Raw genomic sequence first — 20,248 nt, 5'->3', positions numbered from 1 at the left:
ACACAAACATCGCTCTCGCGCTGCTTGCCCTGCTCTTTCGGCCGTCAGACAATCATTTTGCTATTTTTATATGCAGTAATAGTATTATTGCTCTCTTCTTGCACGCTGCAAACACTATTATTTTTTTTTGAAATTAGCGACAATAATAAAACGACGTCAAAACGAAATGCAAAGAAAGTGCGTGGCAATGTGTGTGTAGCCTCTCTTTGGCTGCCTGTTGTGTGTACGTGTGTGCGTGTGTACGTGTGTATTGGCTCCATCTCTGGCTCTCACGTTGAATTCGTGTCTCTCTGTGTGCGAAACTGAACCTGAAAGCATTTAGCAAGAAACCCTCGCATCACCAGAATTTTTTTATTTCTTTCTCTGTTTGCTTTCTTCATTTTGCTTTTTTTTATTTTTTTTTTTTGCTTTTATGCTTTAGCCGCTCTTTTGTTTTTATAAGCTCTTCAATCGCTGAATGCTGTTGTTTTGAAATTCACTTTCTTCATTCCCTTTTCAGCTGCTTTACTGCTTTTAACGTCAGTTTTCAATGTTTTTTTCTATACATACATACAAATACATATATGTAAAATGATAAAAACAAATGTGCGTAGAAAGTATCAATGCAAGCACATGCATATTGACGCATGTATATGCGTATGTGCATGTTTCTATTTATGTATGTACATACATATGTATGTGTGTACATACATGTTAAAGTTTACGAACGACTTTGAAAGCAAAGAGCGACAATAACTGGCGCTGTGGCTTGCATCTATGTACATATGTATGTATGTGTGTGTCACTAAGCACAGAATTACTTGCAAGCATGCAGCCGTTCATATACATACATATGTACATACTGCATACATACGTATGCATATATACATATTGCATCTGTTGCGATAACAAGCTTGAAACTAGAGATGGCCACGTGTCAGCACATAACGTGCACGTACGATCACGCACGACTGACAATAATATTGATATGGTAAAAACAAATTGAGATTGCTCGACTAGCATATACCCTACTGGCGCCAAACATGTAGCAAAATATAGAGACATAGAAGTATGAGTATGATTATTTGCCATTCTTTTTGAGTTTCGTGAAGTGTTGGAAAGTGAATAAAAATAGTTGTTTTGATCTGAAAGATCAGCGCATTCGTTCGCCTAAATTACTCATTTTTGAAAAAGGTTTAACTAACCATTTCAATTTCACACAGATGAAATTCAATTTTAGCATATTTATGTATGTATTTGATACAAGCGCTATGACTATACTCGCATTGTCTCACACATACATTACATACCTCTTTTAAGGGGTAGCTTTGAAGAGATGCATGTACATATATTGAACCTGTGCCTGTGTGATTTTCTTATCGAATTGTAAAACGGTACTTCCCCGCAAAATGAACATAAAGCTTTTGAAAGCTTCACGGGAAGACATAACTGTTTTTATTAGAACCTTATTAAACATAGATTTGCTTTGCTGCTTCTTGGATAAGTCGTCTGTCGATGATGAGACACATTTGCGCTCATTGAAACATGCACATATGTATGTCTACATATGTATGTGAATGTACATATGCACATAATTAGGGCACACTTACACAAGTGCAGTTTATTCTTTTTTTTTGTTTTGTTTTGTTTTTTGTTGCTTTATGTACTTAAGAATATTAAGTTTCAAGTGTGATATGTATCGAATGACAACATACAACGGCGATCTACAGCTTTGTTGATTAACGCACACATACTTAGCTTATACATACATACATATGCATGTATGCATGTATGTTTGCACATACACATATGTATGTATGTGTGTGCATTCAATATGGTTGGGCCTTTGGTTATCTGCTGAAGATTCGCGTTTTCTTCCTCCTTTGACTGTGGCTTAATCAACCGCAATGTTAAATAATTTGTGTGCTATTAGTTTTTCCATAAAGCCGAGGAGAGTTTTCTCTCTTTAGATTTCTGCCTTTTGACTTTTAGGTTCTCAGGCGCTGCCGGAACGGATCCGGTTTTAGGGATACTGAAGTGCTTTATAGGAATTTGAATTTGACTGCATTCAGAATGGCAACAACCCCGCTGCCCCCTTCTGCTTAGCTACGGGCTGTTCTCGAAAGGTTTCTTTCACGCGATGCTCTCACCCGAAAAGAAAGATGGAAAGAAAGCCCGACGACAACAATGGGCCGTAAAGTATTGGGAAATACGACGAGGTGCGACCCCGACCCTTGGCCCATGGGGTTGCTTGATATTGTATTGTTGTTTTGCCGATGTTGTAGTTCCTGCCAGGGTACAGGGTCGATTTCTGGTTAAGGTACGAAGAGAGCTGATAAGGCAGCCGTCGCGTCATCGCGTTGCGTTCAAATTTCCAAATGGGGAACGCTGTGGGCGGTTGGGTGAGGGCGGTTAATTGCCAGCTTTGGCTTATTCTTGTTAACTTGGTCAATTATTGCGAATTGTATTCCGTTTAAAGCAAATCGCATTTGAATATTTAATAGAATTTGGACACGCACAAGTTTGTCAACCTTTAACACGCACGCACGCACGCACGCACGCTCTCTTCCAACTTCTTGCTCTCTTTTCTCTTACTCTCTTTTCAATTTGCAATAAGAAATGTCAACGTCGCACCCTGTCACAAAATTACATATATGTGTATGTGCATATGTATTCGTGCGGCAAAGCTCTGCTCCTGGCAACCCTGGGGTTGCCTGAGGACCATCAAATTGCGTTTAATGTCAAGGCAAAGCACACGTACTACAGACCGATACAGTGAGAGAGAGAGAGAGAGAGAGAGAGGGACGACTGACAACAGCGCCCACGCTATATAATAAATAAAGCTCCTGCGCGCTAGAAAGCTTGCGCTCGCTGTAACAGCAGCATTTGCCCCTCGCTGCTTGTCCCCCTCTCAGTTGCGTTCTGTAGCGCTTTGTATGCGGCAGCCGGCTGCAATGTCCTTCTGTTGTCGCCAGGTGCCGACTGTCGAATGCCTCGACCCTTGACCTTTTTATGAATTATGAGCGGGGCTACTTATGACAAAAATACAATGCAGCATTAGTTGTCAATGGTCTGATACACAAACACACACACACACATGCATTTAATATGAGCAGCAGCTGACGTTGCCGACATTCAATTCGCGCACGCGTCAATGTAATTTTCATTGATAGGCGACCGCTGCGTCGGCATCGGCATCGGCGTCGGCGTCGCGGCTCTGCAACTTGTTGGGGCAGCCTCTCTTTGCTGTGTGTCTGTGCGTTTGTTGTGTGTGTTTGTGTTTTTGCCGCCACGCAGCTGTCTGTGCACAAGTACCATGAACACAACAGCTGCCCATGATCGCTGCGACGCCACTGCGCTGCTGCGACACTGCGCTACTGCGCTGCTGCGCATACAGGCGACAAATATTTTAGTTTCGCTATCCCCAAGTACCAATGAACAATGAACATCAAACTTGAATAAATTCAGTTCAGTATTTGAAGAGAACAGAGCAGAGAATTATTATAATACATATATTTGATTTAAATGCTTAAATGCAATAAAATACAAGCTAACGGTATAGCTGTTGTTGTAGCTACATTTATTACAGTTTAAGTACTGAAATCGATTTAGATAGATTTCGAATTTAAAATATAGTATTTACCAGCCAATAAATATAAATATATAAGCAATTATCTTTGTTTTTTTTTGAGAGTGAAAACAGCTACATATGTTTAATTTAAGCTTGATATACAAATATGCGAATCACTTTTAAATCGTATTAATTATTTTTGTTGGTTGTATTAGCTATTTGCTGATTAAATTTGTTCTTAGTCATATTGCATACTAATCGTAGCTTTAATTGCGATTTACTCTCATTTCAGCACACATATGTACATACATACATACATACAAACTTAAACAATATTAATCAAAAGTAACGGGGCCTATTGCTACTGCAATAACCACCAACAGCAAAAACAACAACAAGAACTAGAAGAAGAAGAAAACGAAGCCAAACAACAACAAAACCAACCGAATTTCAACTGTAAACGTGCCGACCCAAATTTGAGTGACTCCCTTTCTCTCTCTCTCTCCCTCTCTTCTACGTTCGTTCGCTCTCTTCGTTTGCGCTGTGTGTGTGTGTGTGTGTGTGTGTGTGTGTGTGGTGTGTGTGTGTGTTTGTGTGTGTAGGCGGCTGTGGGAGACGCGGCTATGTCACAGGACGGCATAACAGAGCTACTGCACGCTGCTCAATACATTGAGCAGCAGGAAAACCTCAAGCGATTACAGCTAACAGTGAACGGCGGGGACGACGTTGCCATCAGTCTTGGCGGGCATTTCATCAATGGCAATGGCTACAGCAGCAAAAGCACTGCTCACAACAACAACAACAGCGCAAGCCAACTCAACAGAAACAACACGCCAACAGCAGCAGCAGCAGCAATTACAACAACAACACCCGCCATCGTAAACAGCCATAATGGACTGACTAACGGCACCGCTGCAGCAGCAGCAACGGTAGAAGCAGCAGCAGTCGGTCTCAGCATTGGCCATAGCAGTCCACGCAGTCAATTAATTGTTACTCACGAATATGAGTACGCTGGCAGCGGCAGCGGCAACGCCGCCGTCGTCGTCACTGGCAGCAATGGGCAATTGGTGGCAGCGGCAGGGACAGCGGGGCGCAGCAGCGAAGGCCGCAGCATCGTTTCGGGTGAGTGTCGAACATTTAACACTAAGCTACAAGTTTCTAACGCAAGTATCATGCATCATCATGCAACATTCCAAAATCAAATTAGGTCCCAGTTTATGACTTCAATTCGCTCTCTTTCTCCCTCTGCTGTTGCATTTAAACTTGCTTTGACCTTGTTTGCGTCGTACAAGCAGTGCACTTTGCGTGGGCGCGCACTGTTCAGCCACACTGGCAGCCAAAATATTGAGCTGCCGGGCCGCGATATCTCTTCGCTCTCTCTCTCTATTTGTCTTGCCCATACGCCGCTCTCTTGCGGCCAGATTGCAAGTGCGGCGGCAGTAGCCGCAGCAGGTACTGTTATATTTTTAGCGATTTTGCTGCTTTCTGTTTGCTCAGCTCAAGCCAGCCAAATTTGCATGTGCTAAATTTGCTGCCTACTTTAGCTGCTGTTGTTATTGTTGCTCTCATTGCTCATTGCCTTGGCTAATGGTAGAAAAAGGGGGTGCGTGGTGGAAGTCACTTTTTAATGTATTTCTTACATACGTTTTATTCGTTTGCGTAGCTTTTGCTGTACTCATTTGGGTGCCACTTACAAAACAGCCTATACATATTTGTACATATGAACGTACATACATACGTATACGTACGTATACAAACACATGCACATGTACATACAAACATACATGTGTATGCTATTACCATTTTGTCTTTGGCTTTTTGCACGTACGCTCGTACTTGTTGCTGTTGTTGTTTGGGGTCACGTCATGTCGCCGCTCGCTCGCTTGTTTGTGCGCTCTCTTTTTCTCTTGCCCGTCGCCAGCCAAGCGCAACCGTGAAAAACAACCAGACAAATTAGTCATAGACCTACATGGCAGCATTCATACACAACACACATATACATACATACATATGTACATACATATAGAAAGAGGCGCGCGAACGCACGCACATAAGCAGCCCCCGTTGTTGTTTATGCGAGCGCTGCCAGCAGCCCCACGTGAGCGGCGCTCCACAGAGCGTGTGAGAGAGTGAGAGAGAGAGAGAGCAGCGGAGCGCGTAGCTCTCACTTTGCTTTGCTGCTTTTGTGTGTTTGTTTTTGTCATTGAAAACACAATGTTCAAACTGCGAGAGGCGCTCTCAACGCTCTTTTTCCCTCTCTCTCTCTCTCACTTTATGTCTTTTGCACGCCGCGGCAGTGTAAAGCAAAGTCAATGAACTTTGTACGCATTTTTATTTATTTTTTTTTTTTTTTGGTTTGTTGTCTTTTTTGGACAGAGCTCGTTCATATTTTTATTAGCGTCTGCCTTTCTTTTTATGTTATTTTTTTGTTTTATGTTTATTTTCTTAACACTTACAGTTTGTGTTGCTGTTGTTGCATGCCCGTTATTTGGCGCTTGTAATATTTGGACAGCTGTCTTAAGCTGCCGCTGCTGCTGGTGCTGCCCCTGTTGTTTTTGTGCTTCGGTACATGTGCATGTGTGTTTGTGTTAGTTTTTAGCCAGCCTGCGCTCAGCTGAGCTCGGCAGAAACAACAACAAACAACAAACTGACGGCAAGCAACTGCAAATGTTATGCAACTCAGAGCAGCTTTTGGCTGCATACATGCACACGTTAGCATGTGTATGTGTGTTTAAGAATAAATAGAAGAGAGTATGGGTTGAGTGCACGAGTGGGTGGCTCTCGAATCAGCCATTACTCTAGCCTGACTTTAGTTTCTATGGAACCATATCATAAATATAATGCATAGCATAAATAATGTCCTCTTGTTAATGCAATTGCATTTGGTTTGTTTCTATATCAATATTCAAATATCGATAGCAATAAATCGAAATGATAGCGATATTTTAAAGGAAATTAGTAAGAATCTACACATTTACTTCTATATGTATCTATGTACATACATGCATACATACATACATACATATGTATATAGCATACGCGAGAATGTGTAATCAACGGTAGTCGAGTCGTCACTTTTCACTCAGCCTCTTTTGTACTCAATGCAATTGCACTTCTGCTCTCTCACGTAATCATGACTTTGTGTGCGAAGAGAGTGTGAATGTTGCGAGCGCTCTTCCACCCCTCCCCCTTTTTTCATGTGTCGCCTAAAAGCACGCAATAGAAATTGACAGCTCTTTACTGTTGATCGATGACAGATGCAATTGTTGTTGTTGTAACTGTAATATGCTAACGTATGCGTATGTTGTTTTTGTTTGTTTTTATTTTCAATTTGCATTATTATGCATTTCGTTGTCAGCTTTGTTAGCGCGCGCAGTTAGAAACACATTTGCCGTTTAGTCGCGCGCTAGGGCTGCCGGCCATTGGGCTCTACCTCTCGCAATTGTTACATTTCGTTCGGTACATGAAAACAGTAATATGTCGCAACAACAGAAACAACAACAATTTGACATTGATTATCTGTCAGCTCAGCGCCAGCTGCTCGCTGAGTTGCTGAGCCGTCTCAGCGCACTTCAAGCTTTGCTGTTAGCGCAACAGTCGCAGTTGCAGTGGCCGTCAACGTCAACGTCAACGTCAGCGTCAGCGTTGGCTGCGGCGCCGCCCAAAAAGAAATGGATTTATCGTCATTATCGTCTTGGTATGTGTATAATGTGTACACACGCGTGCGCGCACGAGTGTGTGAGCGCATGTGTGTGGGGGACCACGTGATGAAAGCGCACGTGGCGATCGAATGCGCCGCAGCAGAGAGAGAGAGAGAGTGAGAGAGGGAGAGTCAGTGAGAGTGAGAGAACATGTGTTAGTGTGCGTGCCAAAAATGTGCAGCTTTAAAAGTTGTTTCTGCATGTGTTTGCTTTTGTTTTTTTTGTTTCCTTTTATATTTATCTTCTTCTTTTTTTGAAAAGGGAGTGCAAAATGTTGCTTGTAGGGAGGGGGACCTGTTCTGCTAACAGCTTGATTTACATCTATGTATGTACATATGTATGCATGTAACTGCACTGTACATCAATGTTACATTCTGTCAGGGATGCTTATGATTGTGGCTTAACTCTATTCTTTTCGGAGAGGAGAAACATCTGTTATTTAACATTAAATTTAATATCTTTTACGATTTTCAATGTTATTAACAGTTTGTGTATTTGATATGATACGAAAATTAGAAAAGTGTCTTATGTCTCGTTTTGATTTTGCCTGCACAAAACTAGATTTTCGTATTAACTTCTGTTAATATTGTTTGCAATCTTGAATGCTTCAAATCATCATGAATGAATCAAATTGCTTTCTCTTATTTTATCTCAGATAAATAACATATTAAAAGGGAACTATAGAACTACATATTATACTAATTTGGACTGTATAACCTATTGATATTATTAGGGTTTATCTAAGGGCAAAATGTTTCAATTCTCTGACCTAGTTTCAAGTCTTATTGCTTGCAACCTGTTCACCTGTTCACCTGTTCAAGTTGTACTGTTGATTGCGAGTTGCTGCTGTTTGTTAATAAACTATATGACAATCTATGTTTGTGTCAAGTCTGATCCAAGGCCCAGGTCTTAAAATCGATATTTATCCAAATTAAGGCAATGGGAAAAGATATCGAAATAATGATAAGCATATCTCTTTCAAACTTCAAGTCTCTAGCATTTGTAGTATCCGAGTTGGATATGAACGGGTTTGGGTTGTAAAAATAAATGCTTTGTATGAAAATTAAATAAGCACGTGAACAGCATGAAATATTGATTGACAATTTGTCGTTGGCTGTGGGAAAATATTTGATTGTTTGAAAAATAATTAGTTTGCAACATTTACATTAAATGTACATACATATGTGTGCAGTTAAACATACACATATAAACATATATATGTATGGACATATATATATGCATAGCACATAGCTAATTTGTTGATTTTGGAGCAAGATTAATCTGATTCATCGCTTGATTCATTTGTATTCACACTTAAAATTAGCATTCCTTGATTATATTATTCATTTTAACATAATTATATATTTTCAAATTCATTATAAGTTATTTATTTGCTTGTTGTTGTTGTTCTTGCTTATTATTTAACAACTTTATTTGTATTTTTGCATTGTTTTCATATGCTCATAATATACCCTGTACTCAGTTGAAAAGGTTTTGAGAGCGGGCTTATTGTTTGTTTTTCTTTCAATACCTATAATATCGATAAATATCTATTTGGAAACTACGTTTTTATGGTTTAACTCATACAGTATAACAGATCGAGACACTAGCTCGAATAGTATAACTGATCGAGACACTAGCTCGAATAGTATAACAGATCGAGACACTAGCTCGAATAGTATAACAGATCGAGACACAAGCTCGAATAGTATAAGAGATCGAGACACTAGCTTGAATAGTATAACAGATCGAGACACTAGCTCGAATAGTATAACAGATCGAGACACTAGCTTGAATAGTATAACAGATCGAGACACTAGCTCGAATAGTATAACTGATCGAGACACAAACTCGAATAGTATAAGAGATCGAGACACTTGCTTAATAGTATAACAGATCGAGACACTAGCTCGAATAGTATAACAGATCGAGACACTAGCTTGAATAGTATAACAGATCGAGACACTAGCTCGAATAGTATAACAGATCGAGACACAAACTCGAATAGTATAAGAGATCGAGACACTAGCTTGAATAGTATAACAGATCGAGACACTAGCTCGAATAGTATAAGAGATCGAGACACTAGCTTGAATAGTATAACAGATCGAGACACTAGCTCGAATAGTATAACTGATCGAGACACAAACTCGAATAGTATAAGAGATCGAGACACTTGCTTAATAGTATAACAGATCGAGACACTAGCTCGAATAGTATAACAGATCGAGACACTAGCTTGAATAGTATAACAGATCGAGACACTAGCTCGAATAGTATAACAGATCGAGACACAATCTCGAATACTATAACAGACACTAGGTCGAATAGCATAACAGATCGAGACACAATCTCGAATAGTATAACAGACACTAGGTCGAATAGTATAACAGATCGAGACACTAGCTCGAATAGTATAAGAGATCGAGACACTAGCTCGAATAGTATAACAGATCGAGACACTAGCTCGAATAGTATAACAGATCGAGACACTAGCTTGAATAGTATAACAGATCGAGACACTAGCTAATAAAGTTAACACAGACTAGGAGCATTTTAACTTTTTGGATACCTCCAAAATTGAACGAAGAAAGAAGAATATTAGATCCTTGTGCCTTGGTTTGAGTGCCAACAAGTTATACAAATATATGACTATAAACCTCGAATAGTTTGTGGAACGCTTTGCCCCTAAAATGGGAGCTACGGGAAGATGAAGCTGGGCATCTTCTAGTTTGGTTGCGTTTGCATTTAAGTTTAGTTAAACAGCTGGTTACCTTTTGTTTAAGTTATTTCTTTGCACTAAAACATTTAATTTATCCGTCTATAAACAAACACACACACCCACACACACAGAATATATCATAATATCAGATTTGTTGACCTTGAATTTCTTTTAGAGTTTTTTTAAAATAATTTTACTTTGCTTTTATTTTATATTTCTTCGCTGGCCTATTGGTATATTTCTTATATTTATTTATTTTGTGTTTTTCTTTCTTTTTATTGTTTTTTAGAGGATGAAAATTCCTCCACAAACTTCAACTCCAAATCCAACTCCTACCCCCAACCACAACCACAACAACAACAACAACAAGTAGCGACAGGCAGAGCAACAACAATAACAACAGCTGCAAATGCAACAAGTGCAACAAAATTAACTGGCGCTGGCCGCTTCGATGGCTCCACCTTTGTGCTGTTGGCGTCGAGCACGTCGCCGTTGCAGGTTCAGGTGCCGGTCACGGGCACGGGCACGGGCACGGTCACGGCTACGGCGACGACCGCGCCCCAGCTGAAGCACAAGCTGCCAGCCGGCGTTGCCAGCGCTGCCTCCGAGTTACCGTGCAAGTATTTCGTGTTGGCGGACGCCAAAGGCGCCTGCCCAACCTCGCAAGGGTCAGTAGCCGGATCCGCAGCCACAGTTGGAGCTGGCATCTCAGCGGCCACAACGAGCGCCAATAAAATCTCTGGCGATAGCGCATTGGCCCCCTTCCAGGCGCAGTCACGCCAAATGCCCAAATCGCAATTAACGCTTACCCCGCCCCCGGTGGCCACTCGGCGTGTGTTTGAGCCGCATGCCAGAATCCGCTCGCATTCAATGTCCTCCCATAAATTTTCAGCGCAATCCCATGGCGCACTCATCGGCTCCGAGGATGCGCACATGAGCTACGGTGGCGCTGGACGAGCCGTAAACGCCACAGCCGTCACCTCGTATCGACAGATTCTCAATGCCCAGCAGCAGCAGCATCACCATCATCAGCAGCATCAGGCATCGGGCGTATCCGTCTCGAGCTCGGCGCCAGTGACGGGATCTCAGCTGACCGGCCACGGCGGTCGCAGGCGTACCATCAGCTCTAATAGCAATGGGTAAGTGAATCCAGCCCAACTAAATTATAAATTATCTAGCATCTGCACATCCTGCGACCCACAGACTATCCGATATGCCCACAGTACTCATAGGGCCCATAGCATTTATAGATACCTATTCGTAATATTGTATGTACCCATACGTACTCAATAAATACTCAGTTTCAGCCATAATCAATCAATATCTTAAATAACTTCAGTGTCTAATTGAAATACAACTGTGTCTTTATCGTTTAGTCGATACCTACGATATGACCATCAGTATATTTATATTCACAATTATCGGTACTTTGAGTATGTCTGTCAATATCGTCGAACTTTTAACAGGACTTTATCCATACATAGTATTCCGTATTCTTATTATTATTCAATTTAAAAACGTATAAGTCCACACTAGGACTATCGATACATTTATAGTTACGATACGTCTATCGATATAATGACGCTCACGTAACGTCTATCGATATAATGACGCTCACGTAACGTCTATCGAAATATTGATACCCACAGTACGTCTATCGATATGTTAATACCCACGCTACTTCTATCGATATATTAAAACCCACTATACGTCTATCGATATGTTAATGTCCACGATTCGTCTATCGATATCGTTTAACTACATCCTTTGCATGTGAATTATTTTATTTTCATTTTATACAATTTGTTCCACACACTGTATTTCGTATTCTTATAAAAATCGAAATAAAAAACTTATATATCGACGTCATGACTATCGATACATTGCACGTTCGATACTTCTATCGATGTTTTGATACCCACGATTCGTCTATCGATGTCGTTTAACTACATCCTTTCCATGCAAATTATTTGATTCTCATTTTACAGATCTTTTTCCGTATTCTTATAATAATCCAATTAACAACTCATACATATATCCAAAATATGTCTATCGATATATTGATGCTCACAATACGTCTTATCGGTTTCGTTCCAAAAAAAAAACCCGTTAAGAACTTCTACGCATGATAACAGGGATAATCGGCAGATATCGATAGTCTTGTTGGCATTTTGTGTAGGGTCATTCAACCTGAACTCGAAGTCTTGAAATGGTTTCTTTGTTTTATTTAGGGCTGGCACGCGCGAGGTGCACAACAAGCTGGAGAAGAATCGGCGGGCCCACCTCAAGGGCTGTTACGAGGTGCTCAAGAACGAGCTGCCGCTCAAGGAGGAGGATCGCAAAAAGACATCCAATTTGATAATACTCGACAAGGCGCACAAATATGTCTTGGTATGTACATATAGCCGTCTCTACCTCGCTCTCTCTTTCTCCCATCCATTGTATCTGGCTCTGTCTGACATGTGTGGTCTCTTGTTATAGCAACTGTCAAAATACGAACGGGATCAGGAGGTAGAGATGGAGCACTTGGCCAAACAAAAGTTTGAGCTGCAGAAACGCCTCAACAGCCTGAAACGCCCCACGGATCAGAGCATTCCACTCAGCGACAAAGGTAATGTGGAACCTCCAAATACAAGGCGGTTGACTGGTAGAGCGATGGGGGGAGGTGTGGGAGGTGTGAGAGTGTGCACAGCCGGCTACTTGGGCAACCATGAAAACGAATGCAACCAAAAACACTTGAGACTTGCGGCAATTTGTCGACATTTGCATTTGCGCTCTCAGCGCAAACAACAAAAAGTAGCTCAAGTTTTGCATATCATTTGAAACCGAACACACGCCAGCCCCTGCCAAACCCCAAACCCCCAAACCCCCGTCACGACCTTCAGCTTATGCAATAGAAATATTTCGATTCGCATCGCATCGAATCAAATCGAATCGGATCGGATCGAATCGGATCGCATTGATCTTCAGTTGCATTTGCCTCGAATATCTATTCCAGAATTGCCTAAATACATTTAACTAAAGCTCTCTCTCTCTCTCGCTTGCTTCCATTTCAGATGTCAATGAAGCCGTTTGCCTGGCAACCACATCGTCGTCATCATCATCAGCGTCGTTGTCGTCGTTATCTCCATCATCAGTAGCCGGAGCAGCCCCACCCATTCTGTTTGATGGCACCACCGCGCCCGTCTGTGCCGTTGTTGTAAGTTGCATTGAATGATATTGATGCAAAGTCTAGAACAGTTCATTAAAGTTCATGTTTGCAAAAACGAGAAGCCTGTTCACATCAAGCTTATCAAGTTGAACCAGTTGTGAATGAATCCTTAACTAGTTTGCAGCTCTTTCGACGACTCTCTACATATTTCAGTTGTTCCAATATGTAGCTCACTTCAGTTCAGCTCATTTTCTGCAGGAGTTGTGTTTGTTTTGAGTTCTAAGATTTTCTTTAACTTCTTCGAGTGCCTTCAAGAACAATTTGGCAATGTTCTACTCAAAAATGTTAATTTCTTTATATTTTTTCATAATTGTGGGCCTAATAACTCAACCATCAGGAACTAGTTCACCAGCTTATTTAACCAGTCTTTGGCTAGGAGCAGAGCAAGGACATATGTGAATTTCCTGTGCAAATAGTTTTTTTTTAAATTAAGGTCTGATCCGAATGATTTGACAAAACAAAAACTAATTCTTGAAACTTGTGTATGAAATGTCCATGAAATAGTACCAAAATTATAATATATATATATATATATATAATAATATAAAAGAAAAGCTCTGGCTGTGCTTCTTCCCTGAGCGCCTCACTTTTTCAAATGCTTGCCTGATTTACTTAGTTGTTTATCGTCCGATGCTTATGAAGTTTAACAGTATAACAAACCCAAGTAAATAGCTCCAAAAAATAGACGTATTCGGCCAGAACGGGGCAATATTATAAGGGAGTAAAAGTACCAAGCAAACAGGATATCGATAACGTTCCGATCAATTGCATTCAAACGGGTCAAGTTAGCAATTGCTTGAGCCAAATTCGTGCTGCAAAATTGCAATTCAATTGTTCTTATGATTAACGAGCTCAACGATAGACAGACGGACGGACAGACATGTCTTAATCGACTCGAAAAGATGTCGCAAATGTTTGCTTTCAGTTCAACTATTTCCAAAAATCGGCCTGTCGATTTTCCATCTATCATATTATTATCTGAATGAACATTGAAAAGAGTTTAACATTAAAAAAATGTCATGCTGACCTCCGTCTCTTTCTCTCCCGCTCTCGCTCTCTCTCTCTCTCTCTCTTTCTCACGCTCTCTCACCATCTATGCAGTTGCAAACGGCTGTGGCAACAACGGCCATGTCACCTGTGATAAGCAAGAGCAACGCGAACAGCAGCAAACACAACAACAACAACAACAACAGCAACAGCAACAACAATGTTACCTCTGCCGCTGCAGTCAACTATGCACAGAATCCGAATCAGCATCAGAGCCCATTACTGAATCCCGATGCCGCTGCAGCTGCTGTTGCTATGAACCTGCTCAAGAACAGCAGCAGCAATAATAACAACAACAACAACAACAACAACCGCTCACCAACAATAGCATTGTCGACGTCGCTGCAGAGCAGCCCAGCGGGCAGTCCAAATGTGACTGGGGCAACGTTAACGACACGCGGCTCCCCAACGCCGTCAACGCCATCGCCCTCGCCGAGCTCCACGTCCAGCGGTGTCTCGTCGTCGGCCTCGTTCATTGGCTCCTCGTCGTCATCGTCGTCCTCATCCTCGTCGTCATCATCGTCCTCGTCCAGCTCATCATCATCGTCGACGGGGTCAACCTCCTCATCGGCCAGCTCCTCGCCGCCGATGATAACGCAGGCGCAGACGCAGGCGACGACGCATTTGCTAAGCGCCAAACGCCATGTCGGCGCTGGCGGTGCGCTCAATGGTGGCGCCACCATTGTGGCAACAACGCCCAACGCGGCCGCAGCAGCAAACGGTAAACAATACACATCATGAAAACCCCATATATATTTGAATATTATTGTATTTTCCGACAATTTGCAGGCCATTCCGCTGGCTTTCATCAGACGGACAAGGATCGCAATTACAACTTCTTGATGCGCAGCGGCACTGCGGCGCAATAGATTGCAACAACTAATGAGGCAACAACAACAATAAATTAATTTTTTTTTAAAATCAACTAAAACAACAACAACAACTGAATTGTGTGCAACAGCTCCCACCTTACTAAAAACAAAAACAAACACAACAACAACAACAACAACAACAACGAACAAACGTCTTGTACTCAACTCTCTGTTTCTTCGATTTCTGTTATACAAACAACAATCGCACACAGCAGCAGCAGCAGCAGCAGCAGCAACAGCAGCAACAACAAAAACATAACAGTTCCGCCCAACATTTAAGCATCGATTTTGAAAATCAAAACAAAAATGAAACACAAAGAAAAATACATATTTAAACAAAAGAGAAAATTATTTTTAATAAATAATTTTATACACAACAAAAATAATATATAAAACACAAGAGCAACAACAACAGCAAATCGCAGACAACAAAAACATCTAGTGGGCTATAGCAGCAACATACACACACACACTCACACACACGCACACACATTTTAAACAAACACATATTAAACAATAAGATCTATTATATAAAGCAAATATTTAGCCACATACCATGTATCTATGCATATATAGTTTATATAGCAAACCTAGCAAAAACTAAAACAATATAAACAAAACAAAATTTGTATATTAGCCAACAACAAATCACATAGCACACACACACGCACGCACACACACACACGCACGCACACACACACACGCACGCACACACACACACGCACGCACACACACACACGCACGCACGCACACACACACACGCACACACACACACACACACACACACACACACACACACACACACACACACACACACACACACACACACACACACACACACACACACACACACACACACACATGAACAGCAATTAATAGTAACTTAAATAACAAAATATTTAAAACAAAAATGCGCTGTTGTAACAGAAACCACCAAATGGGTAACGCTTTATAAAACCGCATGCATATCTATGTATGTATATATATATATATTTATATATATAGATATATATAGTATGTACACATTAAGTATGTATGTATGCACATATATATAGGTGTGTACGTGTCTCACTAGCACTTGATAAGAAAGTTAAACAAAAAAAACATTTTTTTTTGCAAAAATTTGATGTGTGACAAAAACGAATCTGAGACACATTAAATGCATACACTGTGCAAAATCAATTAGCAATATGTGTGCACGTGTGTGTGTGTGTGTGTGTGTATGAGTTAGTTTATAGCAGCGTTTTCTATGACCAAACGAAACCATCTAAAGTAATCAAAAAACACCAAACAAATCTAAGAAAAACTAGAGCAAATTTTTTAAGAACCCACGCAAACCGTTAGATCATATTGTAGATCTTATATATATACACGATAAAGAAGAACAAACCCTGCTTTTGAGTAAACACATTTTATAGAAACAGCTGCAAAATTACATTTATATAGCTATATATATATATGTACATATAGCCACATGTCGATAGTTTTGACCAACTGTCACTGGCCGAACCACCAAAAACCAAAACACGAATCAACTTTTACATTCTGTTGACATATATATTATAATGTGCGTACGTGTGCGTATGTGTGCGTGTGTGTGTGTGTGTGTTAGCGACATACGTTTATATAGACAATGTGTTTGATGTATGTTCAATGTATATGTGTAGTTGTTGTAGTTGATGTAGTGATTGCCTACTCGTACATATATATTGAATGTGTCGTAAGAGCGCATAGCTGCAGCAAATGTTAAAAAAAAAAAACAAAAAAACAAAAAGAAAATAGTGCAATAAGCAACACACAACACGAAACAAGTAAACAATAAAGATACAAACAATAGACTTATAACACACAGTCAAGTAAAACTTCACATGGCATATTATGAGAACTGTCATTTGTGAATAAACGAACCCATTTTTGGCCAATTAACACACAATTCAGCTAAGTCCCCAAGTTTGGTTCTCTTGTTGTTATTGTTTGCCACATAACAAACAGTTATATATCCATGTTATAAGTAAATAGCAAAACTTAAGATTATTTGTACTCTCCATGTTCAGTTTTCTATTCGCTACCCCATTGAAGGGCGCTAGCCAGGGTCACTTTACACACCACTCAAGAGTGTTGTTGCATCCATGGTCACATTTTTGACTAGGAGTTTTGTTAAACTCAACAACTTTAAGTCCAATTTTGCCTTGCAAAGGAGGAGCAACAACTCAATTGAGCACATCCATGGTCAATTAGTTTACAAGAGCTACCCAAAAAGTACGCCCCCCAAGAGACAATACATATTTACCATTAACTACATTAGTCAACTATGAACTATATTGTTTTATATTCACTTTTAAAATGCTTCGTTCTTTCGTTGTTGTGGCTGAAATTCAGATTGGAGCATACTTTTGGTAATCAAAATCATATATATATATATATATATATCTATATCTATATCTATATCTATTTTCAATTTATTTTGTTTAACTCTTGACTTAGTTGTAAATGTTGGACAAGTGGGTGTTGAATGGCCAAATGGACCCTTTCTTTAATATTAATTTTTAGTTTGTTTGTATAATGAGTAGAAATCTGAACAAACGCCTTAAGAGCTCTACTTTAATCACTGATCCAAAATCTAATGTAATTTTTTTAGTCACAGCTACTATATATACATATAAAAATGAAGATCTTGTATGAAATATTTATATACACAACTTTTTGAAATTTAAGCAGAAGACAAAAACTAAACTAAATATTATATTTTGGAGCATTTTTTCAATGTGTATTTGTGTGTGTGTGCGCGAGTGTTAAAGAAAAAGTATTAAACATAAACAAAAACAAAAAGCAACAAAAAAAAGGATTAGGTGTATATCTTTTGAACAATAAAGATTGCTAGAGAATCATGATCGATAAAAATTTCAAAAAAAAAAAAAAAAAAAAAAAAAAAAAAAATAACAAAAAACAAAAAGAAAACTAAACAAAACGAAACATTTTTATTTTTTGGAATCTTTGAAGCTGGGAATAAGAAAATAAAAAATCAAACCAAAATAAAAAACAATCAGCTTTCAATATGCAAATAATATTTCAATTTTATGTTTTCCCATTTGTAAATACTTGATTAAAAAACGTTTAAAACTCGTTTGTGTCAGAAGGCAAGTTGACATTTTTGGCACGTTTAAAAACTGTTAAAAAGAAAAAAAAGCTTAAACAAACTTAAAACGTGTTATATAAAATGCAATTTATATTTTAGTTTCAGGCAATGTTTAAGAGAAAAAAGTTTAGAATTGAGAATTGAAAGTGAAATGAAAGAATGAAAAAGAAATCAAAGTTTATTTTCACACCCGAAACATTTTAAAAAGCAAATGCAACGCAGTTGGTATCTATTTTCAAAAGAATTAGAAAAACACTAAACTTAACAAAAAAAATAAAATAAAATTAAATAAAATAAAGAACAACAAGAACTTAGTGTTACAGCATAAATGTTTGTGTAAATGTTTAAATGTAAATGTAAAATGCTTAGATTTAGGTTCTAAAAAAAAACCGAAAAACCACATAAAAATATATGTAAAAATATAATAACAAAAACTAAAAAAAAAAAAAAAAAACAAAAACAAAAACAAGAAAAACAACATTATTTAAAATGTTTTTAGTTTGTTCGTTTTGAAGATCTGCATATTTATATGTTTTGCTTATTAAGTAATTAATTTAGTATGTGTTTCTAATTTCTTTTTTTTTTTTTTGAATAATTAATTAATTACCTTTAAGTAGCCAAGTAATGAACATAATACTTTATTCTTATATTTACTAAACGATTTCATTTTAGAAATGCTATTATTTGATTTACTTAATTTAAAATTGAAAACAAATCGGGAGTATTGCAAATTATAAACGTATGAATTAAATACAAACACAAACACGAAAAAGTTATAAAACAATGCAGAAAGCAGACAAAAAAAAAAAAAAAAACAAAAACAAAACAATAAATAAAAAACAAAATAATAATAAATAAATACAAAAAAACGAACATCTTTTAGCTGTAAATGTTATATGTAAAATTAATTTTAAAAGCATAAAAAAACCACAAAATAAAAAAAAAAAAAACAAAAACAAAGCAACACAAAAATAACAAAATATATGAGACAAAATATATATATATATATATATATATATATATATATACATATATATGTATATATATATTCTATAAATGTGTAAAGCAAACAAAAATGCAAGAAAAAAAATAAAAAAGTGATTTCAGAGCAATGTAAATTTGTGTAATTTTTTATTGAGTATCCGAGCAAATATTCTTTTTTCAGTCGACAACTTTTCAGATTTATTTAGCTGATTGCTCTAAACATGTTCATACCAGAGAAAATTGCCCGGCGTTGCACCGCCCTGTGCATACACGGAGTACAATATAAGCAACACGACATTGCACCCGAATAACTGCCACAAATCTGGAACTTCAGTGCCGCGTTTTTTCAACAGTTAATGAGAAAAGGCTTTCAAAATTAATATTTCTTAATCATTTTAGCCTGTGCATGCAATTTGTAAGTACAAACATTTTTTTTCTATAATTAAGTATATGGCAAATCACATGCTCATACCCTTAGTTAATGTTTTTCTAGGAAAAAATCGATATATCGATGTCGAGTTTTCTAATACATCGAAGAAAATATTTTTTCCAAAACGATTTTCTAATCCGATATCGGAATGTTACACCTCATGTGCACGTATGTACTTAATATATTGAAAATAATAATTAAAAGCTTAATGAAAGACGTTTTTTATTTGATTTCTCATAGTTTTGTTTTATTTGCAAGCTAAACATATTTTGAATCCAGTTTTACTCATAATCATTATAATAGTTCATAAAAAAATGCTTTGCTATTGCAGCTAAAAAAATGGTTACTCTTATTTAAATTCCGATATATATATATATATGTATATATATATATATATAGTGTTGTATTGTTTTTATAAGTATGAGACTGTGTATTGTGTTTATAGATGAGTGAGAGCAAAAACGAAGTGTGTGCGAAAGAACGCTAAAAAAAATTGGTGTTCGGCTGCTTCGGTTTGTCCAGTTCCCTCTAGGCCCCTTATCATAATATAATATATATATTTATGTATACATAGCAACATTTTTCGCATTTCTGT

General features: G+C 38.4%; 1 protein-coding gene across 2 annotated transcripts; it reads left to right on the top strand.

Annotated features, from left to right (window-relative positions):
* The first annotated feature begins 4,140 nt into the window (after nucleotides 1-4,140).
* Nucleotides 4,141-15,434, top strand: LOC115768363 (uncharacterized protein DDB_G0271670). Of its 2 annotated transcripts, none has more exons than XM_030712933.1 (7): nucleotides 4,141-4,672; nucleotides 10,866-11,112; nucleotides 12,205-12,364; nucleotides 12,455-12,584; nucleotides 13,030-13,172; nucleotides 14,286-14,952; nucleotides 15,021-15,434. In XM_030712933.1, the coding sequence occupies exons 1-7, from the start codon at nucleotides 4,174-4,176 to the stop codon at nucleotides 15,098-15,100; spliced, it is 1,926 nt and encodes a 641-aa protein (XP_030568793.1). In that variant the 5' UTR covers nucleotides 4,141-4,173; the 3' UTR covers nucleotides 15,101-15,434. The 2 variants fall into 2 exon arrangements, with proteins under 2 accessions (XP_030568793.1, XP_030568792.1); XM_030712932.1 differs by having other exon boundaries at nucleotides 10,263-11,112.
* The last annotated feature ends 4,814 nt before the right edge of the window (nucleotides 15,435-20,248 follow it).

The sequence above is a fragment of the Drosophila novamexicana genome, unplaced genomic scaffold (assembly GCF_003285875.2).
Source record: "Drosophila novamexicana strain 15010-1031.04,08,12 unplaced genomic scaffold, DnovRS2.1 tig00001753-arrow-arrow-pilon, whole genome shotgun sequence".
NCBI classification, from domain to species: domain Eukaryota; kingdom Metazoa; phylum Arthropoda; class Insecta; order Diptera; family Drosophilidae; genus Drosophila; species Drosophila novamexicana.
The sequence above is the reverse complement of the archived record's forward strand: the minus strand, read 5'-3'. Positions and strand labels throughout refer to the sequence as shown.

What these genes read in the sequence shown, in the direction of transcription:
- LOC115768363 (XM_030712932.1), top strand. Translation starts at nt 4,174, where the DNA reads ATGTCACAGGACGGCATAACAGAGCTACTGCACGCTGCTCAATACATT. An exon ending in AGGCCGCAGCATCGTTTCGG is followed by an intron (nt 4,673 to 10,262) that starts GTGAGTGTCGAA and finishes ATTGTTTTTTAG; the next exon opens with AGGATGAAAATTCCTCCACA. An exon ending in AGGCGCACAAATATGTCTTG is followed by an intron (nt 12,365 to 12,454) that starts GTATGTACATAT and finishes CTCTTGTTATAG; the next exon opens with CAACTGTCAAAATACGAACG.